At 32.4% G+C, this 16,498-nt stretch overlaps 2 protein-coding genes across 3 annotated transcripts; one reads left to right on the top strand and one right to left on the bottom strand.

The window, feature by feature from the left end:
* The first annotated feature begins 6,736 nt into the window (after nt 1-6,736).
* LOC114183254 (expansin-A6-like) lies at nt 6,737-8,279 on the top strand. The gene is made up of 3 exons (XM_028070194.1): nt 6,737-6,964; nt 7,055-7,373; nt 7,456-8,279. The coding sequence occupies exons 1-3, from the start codon at nt 6,823-6,825 to the stop codon at nt 7,763-7,765; spliced, it is 771 nt and encodes a 256-aa protein (XP_027925995.1). The 5' UTR covers nt 6,737-6,822; the 3' UTR covers nt 7,766-8,279.
* A 2,061-nt stretch (nt 8,280-10,340) lies between these two features.
* On the bottom strand, nt 10,341-14,971 carry LOC114183086 (factor of DNA methylation 4-like). 2 transcript variants are annotated; one of them, XM_028069939.1, is made up of 7 exons: nt 14,825-14,971; nt 13,016-14,150; nt 12,628-12,809; nt 12,443-12,511; nt 12,034-12,342; nt 11,150-11,368; nt 10,341-10,745 (listed from the first exon to the last, which is right to left on the bottom strand). In XM_028069939.1, the coding sequence occupies exons 2-7, from the start codon at nt 14,148-14,150 to the stop codon at nt 10,515-10,517; spliced, it is 2,145 nt and encodes a 714-aa protein (XP_027925740.1). In that variant the 5' UTR covers nt 14,825-14,971; the 3' UTR covers nt 10,341-10,514. The 2 variants fall into 2 exon arrangements, with proteins under 2 accessions (XP_027925740.1, XP_027925741.1); XM_028069940.1 differs by having other exon boundaries at nt 12,058-12,342.
* Between the last annotated feature and the right edge of the window lie 1,527 nt (nt 14,972-16,498).

Here is a 16,498-nt window from a genome sequence, read left to right as displayed (position 1 = left end):
CACAACACCTATGCAGTTCAAAATTAATTTGTAGAATGAAATGGTTAAATTTCGAATTGTTTATTCTTAAATAAATGGAAGGTGGTAAAAAGGTTGTGGGTTGCAGAAAGAAACATCCCAATATAGTCTTCAATTTCTTGGTACTTATTTAGTTCCTATTATCCTTTGGAAAGAAAATAGGTTTTTTCTTTCTTTTTTACTTGGGAGGACAGGTGCCATAAGATGAAAAAAAAAAGCTATAATTTTCTTAATCTTTATAAACTTTAAATTTTCTTAAACTGAAAATAACATCAAATTTATGTTTTTAATATATATATATATATATATATATATATATATATATATATATATATATATATATATATATATATTAAATCAAGTTAAAAAGGGTAGGTTTCTGATGGGTTATAAAAGAGCATTTAGAAGTCTGGCTGAGCCAGTTGCAGGGTTCCTGTTTGATGCCTTGAATAAATGAAGTGCTATGATTGTTTCAACTGCTTGCTGAAACAATGTGAACAATTATTAGTAGTTCAACACTCTTGTCATAATAGGGTACGTTCTTTAAGAATTTCTGGTGTGCCACCTAACTTTTTACGGTTGGATTGGGAGAATTTGTGACTCCTGGTAAGAAGAAAGAACCATTGATGCTTATGCCTTTCTCTTTCTGATATCACCTCAAATCTCCATTCCTAATTCTGTGGCCCCCCTCTCGCATGTTGTAACCAGTAGTTAAATATGATGGTATGGTAGTTGGTACTTTCGACAATGGTAGTTAGGAATACGAAGAGGACCATAAAGAAGGAAGTTACTTGCTTCCATGATCATAGGAACCCCAAAAGGAGAAACAAAGAAAAAGTATAGACAGTGGGATTAGAACATGAAGTTTGTAAATTATTGCAATGAGCTTAAGAGAAAACTTAGCTTTCCAAAGAAGTTAAAGTTGTCCACTGATACAATAAAATATTCTAACGTTGAACGCAGGGCAAGTTTTATGAATATGATGATTACTACATCTGCATTCAAGCCAAATTCAGTTACATACATATACTCTACGACATCATCATTGTTATACATTTTCAACCTTCTTCTTGCTTGTTTTTTCAGTATAAATTCATTTTGAAGGCATCTTGGCAAAGTTGACAGAGCAGATGAAAGTGCTAGCTAGGCACAAATTGTTTCCTTCCTGAAGGGGAAATTAAAGGAGATAAATCTGAACTACTATGGTATGTGTTCATGTAAATCAATTCTCAATTATAATTATGTTGGATGGGAATTGACATAGTACCAACTTCCAATCATTAGTTGATAGTTTCTGTTAGACCAAGTTGGGTGATGCATCTTGCATCACCAATGTGCTTCAAAATCAACATAATGTATTTCTTAAACATACAAACGTGTATCTTTAACTTGTTCTTTTATTTATTGTTGCATAAATTTGATATACATAATAAATTAGTGTTCATATATGTCCCAGTTATGAAAAAACTACGTGATCACGAAATAATTTAAGAGTTTCTGGTTAACTTAAAACTCTTAAAATAGTTCTTTTTAGTTAAAGTACTTTCACTGGTGCTTAAACTTCTAATTTCACGTTCAAAAGAAAAAGTTACCAAAGATCTTAGAAGCATACTATATTATATACATTACTTTATTTCTCATCATATTTAACGTATTTTTTCAATGAAACGGTGACACATCCATTGGAGAAAAACGTTGTTTACTTAATTTAAGGTGTAATGAATGAGTTTGTCCATTTGACTGACAATGTTGTCTCCCCTTTTTTGTGAAACTGGTATTGATCCCCTCTATCTGTTGTCTATCCTTCCCTCGTACTGTACATTCATTCGAAGTGAAGCAAATCATTCCAGAACAACAAAATGGGGTCCTGTAAACAAAAGCAAGAACAATCCCATAATGTGGTTATGTGTGTTTTTAACTGTGGCCAAGTTTTATAATTAGTTAGCAAAGTTTTGAAATTTACTGAAGTCAACAAAGAAAAAATGTAATGGAAGAGTTTAGTTCTTAAAAAGTAATATTAATTAAGAGTATAAAGCAAAAAGTAAAGATGTATATTGTATTTGTATTTACTATCCTTTGGTCACAGTCCAGCCACAAACTTTGACAAGAATGAATGCATATTCTTAGCTTTGTATTAAATATCACATGGAAGGAAGATTGAAATGGATAAAGTTGCAGAGAGTAACTGAATATTTGCAAGTTGGTGGGGGCAACCCATCTTCTCTAAGTTAGTGAATAGTGTGGATTTTGGTCTATTTTTCATCACACATTCACACCAATCACCACATGCAATCTTTTGGACTATCTTTGCTCTTGGTCACAAAGGGCATGTGCAAGACAATGGTGCTGTTCCAAGTTGCATCCACACCATTGCAAGGAAAATACAGAGAGAAGGTGTTAGATTAGGCTACCTCCGGGTCTAAATTTGTATGTTAATTTGAGAAACTTTAGGTCAAGATGCTTATGGGAAATGGAGACTTGTTGACTAACTTTATTCCAAGCATTTAAATATTTTAGTTTTAGGGAATGAATCTATTTACAACCAAACCAGCCACTATAGTGTTGCTTTCAAATTAAAAGGGGAAAAAGCTGGTTGTGGAGGAGTGCATTTGGTCATCGATGACCAAATAAATCAAAAGCATGGTGTGTGTGTGTGTGTGTCCCCAGCAATTAAGCCTAAAATGGTGGCACCAAATGTTCCCCGTTCTCTAGTCCATTCTCTGTATTGAGAATATGGTGTGGAAAGTGAAGGCCAAAAAGATCATCACCTAACGTGAAAAATACTCCGTTCTAAAAGTGAAAAACAAATTAAAGTCAGCAAATAAAAGTGGTCAGGTTTCATATTCCCACTATCCCACCTAATAAGTCCTTCTGTTAATTGAAAACACAACACAACATGTCTCTGCATGTTAAGTTAATTTCATTTGAATTTTAGATACATGTCCGTATCAGTATTGGGGTTGTTCAGAAAGAATCTTAAGCAAAATTTACCAATGAACTGAACTGAACTAATCTAAACGAGGAATTAAAATGTCCAACCATTCTCTATAATGAACAGAACCAAGATATTTGTTTGATTCCATTCCAACAAATTACTTTTCAACTGTTTGTTTTTTTCTCTCCAAATAGGTATTTTATTTACTAGTTTGGTTCAGAATACAGGAACGATGCAATTCATTAATCTTGAATCAGTTCAGTTTGCATTTTAAAGAAAAATCATTGGTTGCATACTTTCAACTGAGATCCTGTTTTCTGATAATTTTATATGAAAAAGTTTTGTCCTCTTGTTGTACTATCCATACGGGAAAGGAATCAGAGACGCGAGATTAAACAGTTCTTCCTCTTGGCTTTAAACTCGGACTCGTTACACGATTACCAAGTCCCCAGTTAAACCCAACCAGTTAATGTCAATCATGGATAGCGTCCAATGAGAAACACTCGAAAAACATATTAACAAAGCGATTCCCGTCGTACACGGTACACTGCTTCATACGCAGTCACAATTTTTAATAGTTCATAAGATACTGCATTGGGACATTAACTTGAGTAAACTATAATAACATGGTATTGCTGACAAATATAATAACAACAAAAGGAAGAGAATAACGATAAGATCTCAGATTACTAAGGTCAACGTTCAATGCCTTTTGCTTTCTTTAGGAATTTCTTAATTTCTTGGTAAAAAGCATTGGAGTGTGCATAATCACAACAACGTGAATTTAGCTCTGCACCATTTTTTTTCAGCAAAGAATAACTCATCTGCAAAATATCATACATACATACCGTTCTATGTCTCAAGTAGTCCAGAAATAAGACGAATTTACAGTTTGTAAGTGACCGCAAATCTTACTTTACATGTTGATTTTATAAGATTGACTTAGGTTTAAAGTCCTTTGTTAGATCTATTATTCTATCTGTTATCGGGCCATCTATTAATATTTAGTCTCATATTCGAAATATATATGTCTGACGTGAAGGGGTGCATTAAAAATCTCACAACAATTTAAGTTTTATAAGATTGAATTAGACTTAAAATTTACTTTACTTCTTAACATATATTCGGTGTATGAGCTTAGTCTCCCACCACATACTTCTTCAGATTGCCGTGATTGTAGAGACTATTTTAGTAGTCACTCTTTTTTGGGTTACATTAAGGGACTATAAAGTTGATCACTCTAATCACATTGCTATCTGTGCCCCACACCATGATGCTTGATGATTCATGATTGACGAAACACAAGTCCACAGATGGTGCTAAACGTAGTGACTTCACTGTTTGTTTCCACATTCACTTAATTAATTACCTACTAATCATATTTCCACATGACCCAATATCATTTACACAATTTGAATTTAGGTACATGCATGTTTTTCCTCCAAATTATTATCAATAAACAACAAACAATTGACTATTGAAAAGTGAAAAAGCAATACATATATATATATATATATATATATATATATATATATATATATATATATATATATATATATATATATATATATATATATATATATATATATATATCCTTGTTGACAATGTTTGGATTCCCTTTTCACGCTAAAAGGGTGTCTCTACACAAAAATATAACCTACTTTTGTAAAATTATGACATTGGCTAGGGAAAAATAGGGTTCTAATTTCTAAATAAATGTTCGGTTACAGTGTCTTACGTGGTTGTGCATATGTGATGCCTCACACCTCTTAAGACGTCTAATTGTGAAAAAAATGTTTCCAAAGTAATGTATGAGTTTCTATCATCAACAGATATATATGGAATTGAATTTCTAGTTACTCATATCCTACTTGAACCTTTTCAGTTCAATTTGAGCTTTACTTGAATTTGCTGGTTTTGCTCATCAGAACAAAATTTCCCTCCTTTTTCAAGTGAGACATGTTTATAAACTTTGACAACATAAGAATGTTCCAAAAAGAGGAATCAAATGATGAACTTAACGAAATACAGGGTATGAACAGTAAACTGTTCATCATCAATCAGCTTTTCATATTTGGGGTATCCAATGCTACTAACTTTCCAATTTATTTAGTTAACAATACAAATGCAGCTATTTTAAACAACCCTCCCTATTCCTATGGTTTGCATAGCCAATAATAGTTTTCTTCAGGATCAAGGACCAAATAGCAGTGCTCGTGACATCAAAGCTGGTTTATTCTCAATATTAAATAGGTGTAATGCCAATTAGCTGGTGCTGATATAAAACAAACTTTCTGATTAAAGTTAACAAAAAAAGAGCGTACTTATTATTATAGATTATAGTTAAGGAATTATCTACAAGCTCTTATCATAACCAAAGAAAACTTGAAGAATTAGGGTGTGATGAAAATTTTCATATTCAGTGGTAAGAATATACCTTAAAGGGAAGACTGCTATGGTGATATAAAGATTATACATATTAATTTATTGATAAAGATTAAAAAGATATTATGGTTAGTTAAAAGCAGGTATTTATGCATGCATGTGCATTGGGTTTGGGTGGACCACGTAGGCATAGTTAAAGGGCACTGAGAGCGGAGCGATGATTAAGGAGAGGAGAGGCTCCACCATCCACTCTTTCTTAATATATATATATATATATATATATATATATATATATATATATATATATATATATATATATGAATTAACATATATTAAAAAAGACTTAATAAATCATTAATATAACATATTAAATATATTTTCCGCTTGTATATATCTCAATAAAAAGTCGGTATAAAGGTTTTTTTACTTCGATCAAATGAGAATGTTATTTCACAGGGTAAAAAGTGAGAAGTGTATAATGTATTTACTCTAGTGTAAAGTTAAACATAATTTGATTCTGGTCATTCTTGGTTGACGTGTGACACTTGTATGATTTATATAATAAATTATGTCGTTGGGGGATTCACCTACTCTCATCAAACCCGCACATCACGCCACCCACTAATCTCCCCTTCTTTCTTTGAACACCACTGTCACCCTCAGTTCTTCACATTTTTTGTTATTATTATAAAAGATAAAAAAAAAAAAACACCAAAAACAACCTTATCTGGAGACCATTAGGTTTTACAGAAGTTTACCATGAGAAGGAAATGAGGTGGAGACATGTTAATATGAACAGAGAATATGGTTACTGCATTCGTTTGCTCTCTCATAGCAGGTTTCATTCCTACTAATATGAACGTGACAAACTGAAAATCGAATTTTCCCAAGGATTTGGTTCGTTTACTTGTCCTTTTCACGTTGTCTGTTGGACGATGATCATGATTCAGGTCCCTCCTTCAAAACGAACATAATTTTACAAAAACAAAGCAGAATCCGAAAATGCCACCAAAGAAATTAAAGAAACGGATTTCAATTCAACACTTCCCGACACAGAGTACTTACTATATTATTGCATGGAACCCACAGTGATGACGGTGGCAGTAGAATTTAGAAGTGTCACCTACGGACACTGATGATGGTGCAGTTGAGCTTTGGTGGGAACATATTTACTTATCACGTAATATAAAGTAAAGTAAAATAAAAGAAAGAAAGAAACTTTTTTTTTTTTCTTACCATTACAATCACGTAAAGAAGGCATTAATTTATTTTTAAGAAAAAAGGTGGCATTTAATAAGCAGAGAGAAGTTTGAGAATTTCGAACGTGGCCCCCACAGTGAAGAGGGTTTTGAGTTCCCACCAAGAAGGCTTCTCCTCCATAAGTACTCCAACCTTCCCTACTCGTTACACACTCAATACTCAATACTCATCCCATTATCTCTCTCTGTTCTTCGCATTCTCTTCACTTTCAAGGGGAAAAAAAAATGGGTGTGCTAAGTATAGCACTGTGTCTTGCGTCCATAATGTGGATGGTGGAAGCTCGAATTCCAGGCGTTTATACCGGCGGCGCGTGGCAAAGTGCTCACGCCACCTTCTACGGAGGGTCCGATGCTTCCGGCACCATGGGTGTGTGTACTATGTAGTTTTAACATGTAGCATGTAACATGTTTTGTCACGTTTATCATTTTCTCTAACAATGTGCGTGTGTGTGTTCAGGTGGAGCTTGCGGGTACGGAAACCTGTACAGCCAAGGGTACGGAGTTAACACGGCGGCGTTGAGCACGGCACTGTTCAACAATGGCCTGAGCTGCGGGGCGTGTTTTGAGATAAAATGCGCAAACGACAAGCAATGGTGTCACTCCGGAAGCCCTTCCATCTTCATCACTGCCACCAACTTCTGTCCGCCAAACTACGCTCTTCCCAACGACAATGGCGGCTGGTGCAACCCCCCTCGCCCTCACTTCGACCTCGCCATGCCCATGTTCCTCAAAATCGCGGAATACCGCGCCGGTATCGTACCAGTCGCCTACCGCAGGTACACACACATTTATTGTTAAGGTTTGGGTGGTTTTGTTGTTAGTTAGTTGGTGGTTAATGTTGGTTGGTTTTTGGTTTAGGGTGCCATGTATGAAGCATGGGGGAATGAGGTTCACGATCAACGGTTTCCGTTACTTCAACTTGGTGCTGATCAGCAACGTGGCGGGTGCAGGGGATCTGGTGCACACCTACATTAAAGGGTCGCGAACCGGTTGGATGCCGATGAGCCGGAACTGGGGTCAAAACTGGCAGTCAAACGCGGTTCTTGTGGGCCAAGCTTTGTCCTTCAGAGTCACCGCCAGTGACCGTCGCTCTTCCACCTCCTGGAACATTGCTCCGCCACATTGGCAATTTGGTCAAACTTTCACCGGCAAAAACTTCCGTGTCTGACTCTCACTACACAAACACTTTACTCTATTTCTTTTTCTTTCTAATTTTATTTTATTTTATTTTCTTTCTATATATAAATATCCATATATAAAAAGTACAAGGTCGTTTTCTTTTTGTTCGGCTTCCCAATCCCACCACCACCACCATTTATCTATTTCCATTTTTGCCCTTTTTGGATTATTTTTTTGACTGCAATGTTTGGGAGACTGTGATGGAGTGCAGGGGGAGTTGATTCGTGATTAGTGGTTAGTGATGATGAATCGGTGAATGAGTGAGTGAGTGACAGCTTTTGTACGACAAAGGGTTTGACTTTTGTTTGGTTTGTTGATTCATAGTGTTTTATTTTTGAATTAATTAATGTTAGGGTGCGCGCGTGAAGTTGTACGCTCCAATAGTGTAGGAAATGCTGAAGCGGCTAGGGAAAAAATGTAGCCCGCGGCTAATTAGCATTTTTATTTTTTAAAATTTTGGTATTATATTTTATATTGCTATCAATTGAATATATATTATGATGTCTCCTGGAAGCATGTGAGTTATGTTGATTTTTGAAAAAAAACAAAAAACAAAAAAGTGATGCCCGATAGTATTTGGATCGTTGCGATCTGTTGCGATCTGTTTTCTTGGGTTGTGTCCTTATTCTTCTTGACATCTAAGTTCTACCGCCAAAACCAAGTCATTTTCAACTTCCAACGCTTTATAACTTTTTATTTTTTGCATGTATATAAATTTAATTATGTAAATAAGTATTTAATTAATTAATTAATATTTTTAATAGAGTAAATTAGAACTATATTTCCACATCTTAATTTACTTCATTATAAATAATATTTAAAACTTAATAGTAAGGATTAATTATTCAAACTATTATACTATTATATATTTGAATTATTTAATTAATTTAATAAAAAGTTAAAAGAATTAAATCAAATGAAATTAATCAATAAATCAGTGAGTTAAATGTAATAACCTGACCAGCCCGCCAGATTAGTGACAAAATGACGAGTCAACCCGCTGCCCCTATTCAAATATGATGTTTCTATCTTCATTTATGACTTACACAAAAACTAACAAACTACATTAAAAAAAACATTTCTATATCCCTTAAATGAGGGGTTAACAGCTATTGACTTAATATAAAAGTATTTATAAAAAAAATTAGCTTTAATTTATAAATTTTGTATCAAAAATTATTATTAAAAAGATACTGATAATAAATAATTTTAATTTTCTATTGTAATAGATATATAAAAAGAAGGTCAATCATTTTCATATTCACATAAATAATAGATAATATTTTGTATAATTTGGGAGAAAAAATAACTATAATTGAATTATATTATTTTGAATATTTAATTAAAGAAAATAGTTTACAGTATAATATCTTTCTTATCTGATCCATTTCTGATTTCAAATTTAGTTTATAAGGCTATATCTCCTTTGAAAAAAAAAATCCTACAACACAACGTTGGAAATTGCCTGTATATCAATTAGATATAAAATAAAATAAAGTTATAGTTTATAAGATAAGACAATTTCATGTACGGACCAATTTGTTCATATTGACTCAATTAGGGAATTAGGGATGTTATTCGATTCATTTCGTTTCGTATAAGGAATGTGAGTAATATTTTTATTCTCCATATAATATCTGACCAACGAATTTGTTTATTTATTAATTGTTATTTTGAATTAATTAGTATAATATTTTACATTCAAAAAGAAAATAACTCAAACATAACTAATAAAATTTTCATTTTATTAGAACAAAATAATAGTTATATTTTTTAATCTTATTTTTTAATTATAGTTAATAAGAATTTTTTTATTGAAATTAAAAATATTATTAATTATAATGATTAGGTTATTTTGTAATTAATAATCCTTACTTTTATACACTTAATTATTACATCATGGAGTTTTTTATCTTCATCTAATATTAAAAACCATAATATTTTTTACAATTTAAATTTATAAGGACTGTGCAGGCCAACCCACTCTCTTCTATGTGAAATCAAGTCCATTAGCTTTGTTCAGACTCTTTAGTTCTGAACAGTAGAAAGAAAAAGGAAAATACTCCCAGAATTGGTAAGAATAACTTTTCAAAATCTGGTCCCATTAATGCAAAGGATTGTAGTAGAGGCTCTGGAGAGAATAAGAAAAAACAGAGTCCTCAAACATTCACAACTGTTGGTGCTTACATTCACCTATAACTGCTTTCACTAGCTTTTTATCAAATATTTCGTTTTTATTTTAATTGAATATTACGATTTTATTTATTAATTCATTCACAACTAAGATATTAATGAATTAACAACTTTTCCTAAAATATTCAATAACAACCAAGTGTAATAGAAAAATATTCAATTAAGATATAAAATAAATTAGTCAAAGCAGAGTTATAGAATAGGTACATGAAATAAAATACTTTCAACATATTGAGACTCATCCGTAATGCTAAAATATTGCCACCTTTGATTAAAATCGTAACACATGGTATGCATGGTTATATTTTTCTCAGTTTTTAATTTATGAATTAACAAGATAATAAACTATCAAATAAAAAGCACCACACGAATAACAAAAGAAATTCTCAAATTTAAACAGTATAATGTGCAGATTCACTTTCAACCAAGGTCTGATATCAGTAGTACATGTAAAATTGAAGAACATGTAATTTGTGACTATGGAGTTAAAGTAAATCCTGTTTTGTGAATAGGAAGAACATAAAATTGAAGTTCCGAATGGGATCCTACTTCTTTCGCTGCTTTGACACTTTCCATTGCCTAATTAAATATGAAATTCCCTCCTTTAACGGTGCCTTCCTTCCTTCCTTTGCATTCCATATCTCCGGTATTGGGTATCTACCACTAGGATTGTACTCATTCACCTCCATCAGAGCTGTAGCCACAGCTCGATAGACCTCATCACCATACTCATCCTTCAAATGTTTCAGTTTTTCATCTTCTTCATCTAAAATTTCCTATATAATACATCCAACATAAGTTAGATCATTATCCATGTAGGACTATCAGAAAAAGAAAAAAAAGAAAAAACAACGACAAACTATGTGCACAAAAACATGAGGGCACCTTACCCTGCAATTTCATCTTTCTACAATAGAATATTAAGATGTTTGTAATTATGAATAGTAATTACATGTAATCATTGTTTATTTATAAGACTAATAATGAACGAAGGTGTCAAACCTTCTCCCCACAGTTTTAACTATTATGAAATGATGCAATGAATTTTTGAAGTGCTACTCTAGCTAGGCTAATGAGGCCATCATCAGGTAGCTTCCGGAATTAAAATGACTACATGAACAGTTCTAGGGATTAAAAAGATGGTTTCAATTTGAAGACGTAATTCTGGAAATCAGTGTACCTTAGCCTTTTCTCCTTCCTTGTCTGTTAAAATTTTAAATGGATACCAGCTTGGATCTCTAAGATAAGCTTCGTATTGTGAGCACAACTCCACTGCTCTCACATCCGCTTCATCATCAGAAAATTTTCTCCTGGCTGCTCCCACAAAGGGTTTTTCATCAAGCTCCCCCATTCTTTTAACACCAATAGTAGCCCGATTACTGTGTGACTTCCCCAGCCACTGTGAACAAGAATATTATATTATGTACAGAAAAATACAAACATAAAACAACCATCGCGGAAACAATAAGCAACACAACAAACTAGCCGAACTATAGAACATATTTGCTACAAGGTTAAGCAGCATACCAGTTTTATAGACAATGGATTTGACCTAATTCTACCAATTTTTTTCAGAAATGCTAAACAACGTGGATTTCAATCATATCCAGTAGACACCAAAACACACAGTCTTTCTACAAAGGGCCAATAAGCAACCACGTGATTCAAAGAACATAATACCATTGAAAAACTGCACTTGAGAAGTATTGAGACACAAGTTAAAGCACGATAGGTGTAGCTGGTGAATCGCAAATACATGGATAACAGATAAGTTTAAGTCCATTGCAGCTAATCACCAATATCATATTTTGAATATGATACAAATTATAAGACTATAATGATAATAGGCAGACTGCTAAACATGAAACAGTATGCAGCGATTAATATACAACCAGTTGTATGTCAATTAAAAAATTAAAAAATTCAAGACAGGCCTTATATTTGTTCACAATTTTACCAGGTAATTTAGACAAATAAAAGCCCTCACTCCCGGTTAGTAAAATGATTAATTGGAAGAGACCTTTCAATCAAATGACTAAAGTTGAAATAACATCAAATACATACATTTATGCTTAGAAAAAGACATACAAGTATTAACTCCTTGCGAGCATCTTGCAACTCGTCATTGGTTTTACGTTCTCTGACAACAAGAGTTTGTTGAAGATCTTCGTGTTCTTTTAACTCCTCTTCCTTATCTTCAAGTTCCAGTTTAATTTCATCCAATTTTTTTTTCTCCTCGATGTCACCCTCTCCGATGTGTTTCATTACTTGAAGAGCTCCCTTCAACCGTTGAATTTCCAATTCCAATGTTTGTTTGGCATCGAGTTTTTTCTGCAGTTGAAGAATCTTTTTATGCATTTTCTGCTTTTCTTTCTGCATTTCAAACACAAAAATGACTCTGTCAAACCTTATTTAGATACATACAGAGGAACTAAATTAATTACTGGTACAAAGAAGAACATTCAATCAGTGCCTTGTGTTCTTCTGCCAGATGCAACACTCTCTCATCCGCCTTGTTTTGCTCCATCATTGCCATATCATTCTGCAATAAATGAATCACTCTTCAAATTATTTAAATAAATGCAGCCTTATTTGCACTTCACAAAAAAAAAAAAAAACTGGCAATATCCATAATTTTAAGCAGCCAAAAATGATTACGTTTTTCTTTTCAAGGTCAAGTTTTTTTCTCTCATTCTCATTTTGCACTTGACATCTCTGGAGATCCTTCTCACGGCCCTCTAGTATTTTCCTCTGAGAACGCAGATCCAATCTGGCCTTTTCATGGGCCACATAAATTGTCTCCCAATTTTTTCGGGTTTCCTGCCGCATTTTTTTTATTTCTAATTGAACAATGAAACACGAAGATACCAAGAAAGATTAGAAAATTTTCACTTCAAATAAACAGAAAGTAGGTTGTCAGGAAAAGTAGATATGATCACAACCTGATTGTTTCACCTTTCAACACGGAAACAAACAATAAGCTATGAGGAAAATAGCAGAAGCAAAAAATAGGAATGTAAACCATTCACTTCAAACTTCAACGTACCATTGTTATATGATTCAATCATTGCTTCTTTCTCAGTCATGACCCTGTTCAGGGACACATTAACATCATCATATTTGCTGCATACTTGTTCCAATTTCTCATGTTTCACTTTCAAGGTATTAGTTAAATCACAGACAAGCAGTGAAGTTTTCCTTTTCTCCTCTGCCTGTTTTTCAGAAACAGATTGCAAATCTCCATTCTTCTGAAGGTAATCACCGATTATAGTCTTGGAATGGTAGTCATCATCACGGGCTACCCATCCATACAGTTTATCCCCTCGGTTTCGTGAAATGTAGTAATCTCTCTTACCACAGTGTTCTGCCTCAAAACTTCTTTCAAAGTTCATTGCATTGGTGAAACCCTCCCAGTCTTTGGAGAACTCTACAATCGCAAAGCCTGAATGTCCATAACGGTTCCACAATGGATGAACTCTCATGGGATGAAATCCTTTCCGAGTAAACTCATCCCTTAGATTGGCACCACTTTCACCAACACGTCTTCCGTCTTTAAATTCAGTGGCAATGTTTCCAACAACACCAAACCAAGGCCAGACAAATAGATGATCTTTGGCAACATTTTCAGATCTATAATGGACATTTCCAAGTCTATTACTGACAATGTTTACTGGTCTATCATTGACAACATTTTCAGATCTATCATCGACATTTCCAAGTCTATTACTGACAATGTTTACTGGTCTATCATTGACAACATTTTCAGATTTACCATCGATATTTCCAAGTCTATTACTGACAATGTTTACTGGTGTATCATTGACAACATTTCTCAATTTATCATGCACATCATTTGTTGATCCATCAATGATGGCATTTCTTGGCCTATCATGAGCAACTTTTTCAGATCTATTGTTGACACCAATATGTCTTTCAATGTATAATTGAAGAGCAGAGTGCTTGGCTAACTCTTTTATCCTCATTGTCCGTGAGTACCTTTCAAATCTCACTGCATGCCTCAAAAGCTCACTCAACGAGTAATCATTGTCCCGGCAAAAGGGACACCTATATGATGACTTGGAGATTTCGAGTTTATAGTAACCATCCTTCAAATCTTTATAATAGCCGCGCTCATAGTATTCGAAGTCAGACTCCCGGACTCGTCCTGATTTACCGGACATCTGCAGAAGAGAAATTTAAGATTACCCGCATGCTTAATGGAGTATTTTGAAAATAAGTCGACCCACACATCTTTCATATAACGTAAACAACACAAGAGAATATTAAAATTAAAATCAACAGGATATGTAAAATATATATATATATATATAAAGGAAAAAGCCATATCCTCAACAAAATTTAGAGTTTGTCTACTCATCAATATATCCCCTGAATGAAAATAGCATGTGATTTTTACAAGACAATGATGTGGAACATGTCCTAATCACCTAAGACAAATAAAATATACATCTAGAACTGAAGAGAGCATATAAAAACCGAAAATCGCTATTCAAACCAGAAAACTCAGAATCTCTGCATGTGAATGTGAAGGTGAAACATCCTTACCCTTCACCTAAGACAACTAAAATATACATTTAGAACTGAACAGAGCATATAAAAACCGAAAATCGCTATTAAAACCACAAAACTCAGAACCTATGCAGAAACAGTGAAAATGATCATGTGGATGTGAAGGTGAAACATCCTTACCCTTCACCTCAGACAACTATAATATACATTTAGAACTGAACAGAGCATATAAAAAATCGAAAATCACTATTAAAACCAGAAAACTCAGAATTTCTGCAGAAACAGTGAAAATCCTCATGTGAATGTGAAGGTGAAACATCCTTACCTTGGCTCGACCACAAGCACAGAGATATTAGGGTTTGTAGTTAGTGAAGGTGAGAGAGAAAAAGGGATTTTCGTTTTTGAGGTGTTGCAGGAGAACCCTCACAACTTCTGCTATGAGGATGCACGCATGCACAGCTATTGGTTTGCGCCTTCTTTTGGAACTACTACTCCATATAGAAAAATAAAAAATGATAATAATGATTATATAATAAATAATAGCTTAATTATGGTGTGGTATTAAAAGATTAAGTAATATAAGCTTAAAATATTTGTCCATTTTTTTCTTTAATAATAATATTTGAATGAGGGAATTAAAGTTAATAATTTGCATTCAAAGGAAAACAAAAGCTTAAGTTTAAAACAAACGTACAGTTTAATTCAAATTCAAAATAAAAATCTGTTGTTTTATGTTTCTCTCTCCTGAATTAAACCTAACATTAATTTTTAATATCATTAGTTAGTTAAATTAAACTGACCAATATCTTATTTTAAAACTCATCAAATTTTGATATATAAAATTATTTTAAATTGGTACTTTTTATTTTGTTTAGATTAGTCATTTTATTTAAATTTAATATAAAATATTTAAACAAACATATTTTTAATAAAATGGTATAAATTTTTTTATCAATCACTGGTTTTTTATATCAATAGCCAAGTTACTCATTTATATTATTAATTTACGATTTTTTTATCTTTTTTTCTTATTAGATTAGTTTATATTTTTTTTATCATATATCATATATGTTGATATATTAACTAATATTCCTATGTTCAATTGTAATTTAAGTATATGATATACATTATTGCAATTATTGTGTTTATTTTATATGTTAAAAACTTATAAAACAGTAATTTATTTATAGTTTTAAAAATCTTATTGCAATGATTGCTTAATGTTATTATACTATTGTTGAACTTTTATTAATACTTATTCAACTACAATTTTACCACAACTAAGCTATTTAAACTTTAGAGTTCATATTTAAAAATATTGTTCTTCCCTATGGTTTCGCCTCTCATTTCTTCTTATAATCAAAGATAGAGTAATTATCAAATAAAAAATTAATAACATATGTAGTGTTGACATTTTTTTAAAGATAAATTAATAATAACAACCATGATCACGCTATAACCAAATCAGGAACATAATAAAGAAGTAATGAATTAATCATTTAGAGAGAAAAAAAATACATAATACAATTTTGTACAGGAGTGAGAATGGTAATCTTTTTATAAAGAAAATTAATTATTTTTATATTATCATTATTCCAGGAAACAGAAAGTGCACAAAGTGTTCTTCAAGCACATATGATCAAATTTTCAATATTATGAAATTTGATTTTTATCAATAATTAAAAAATAAATAAAAACAGAAAGAAAGATAAGTGAAAATGGGAATTTAAATTTTCTGCTGAGTTTTTTAGTGTTTTTTCTTTGTTCTGCCTTAAAAATAGCTTGATGATCATTAATTTTGAAATTTAAAAATATATTAAAAAAATATTTAAAGTATCAGCATAGTATATTTTCAGTGCTCAGTAGATGACCACACAAAAAACTCAGTAAAAAATCCAAACTTGTAAAAATAGTGACTCTTATTATTCAATTATGGTTTTGAAGACAGTGAAGAATGAGATATGAGAAGGAATAGAATTTTACAAATTCCCCACCCAAT

This window comes from Vigna unguiculata, chromosome 5, assembly GCF_004118075.2.
Source record: "Vigna unguiculata cultivar IT97K-499-35 chromosome 5, ASM411807v1, whole genome shotgun sequence".
In the NCBI taxonomy this organism is placed as follows: Eukaryota; Viridiplantae; Streptophyta; class Magnoliopsida; order Fabales; family Fabaceae; genus Vigna; species Vigna unguiculata.
The sequence above is the reverse complement of the archived record's forward strand: the minus strand, read 5'-3'. Positions and strand labels throughout refer to the sequence as shown.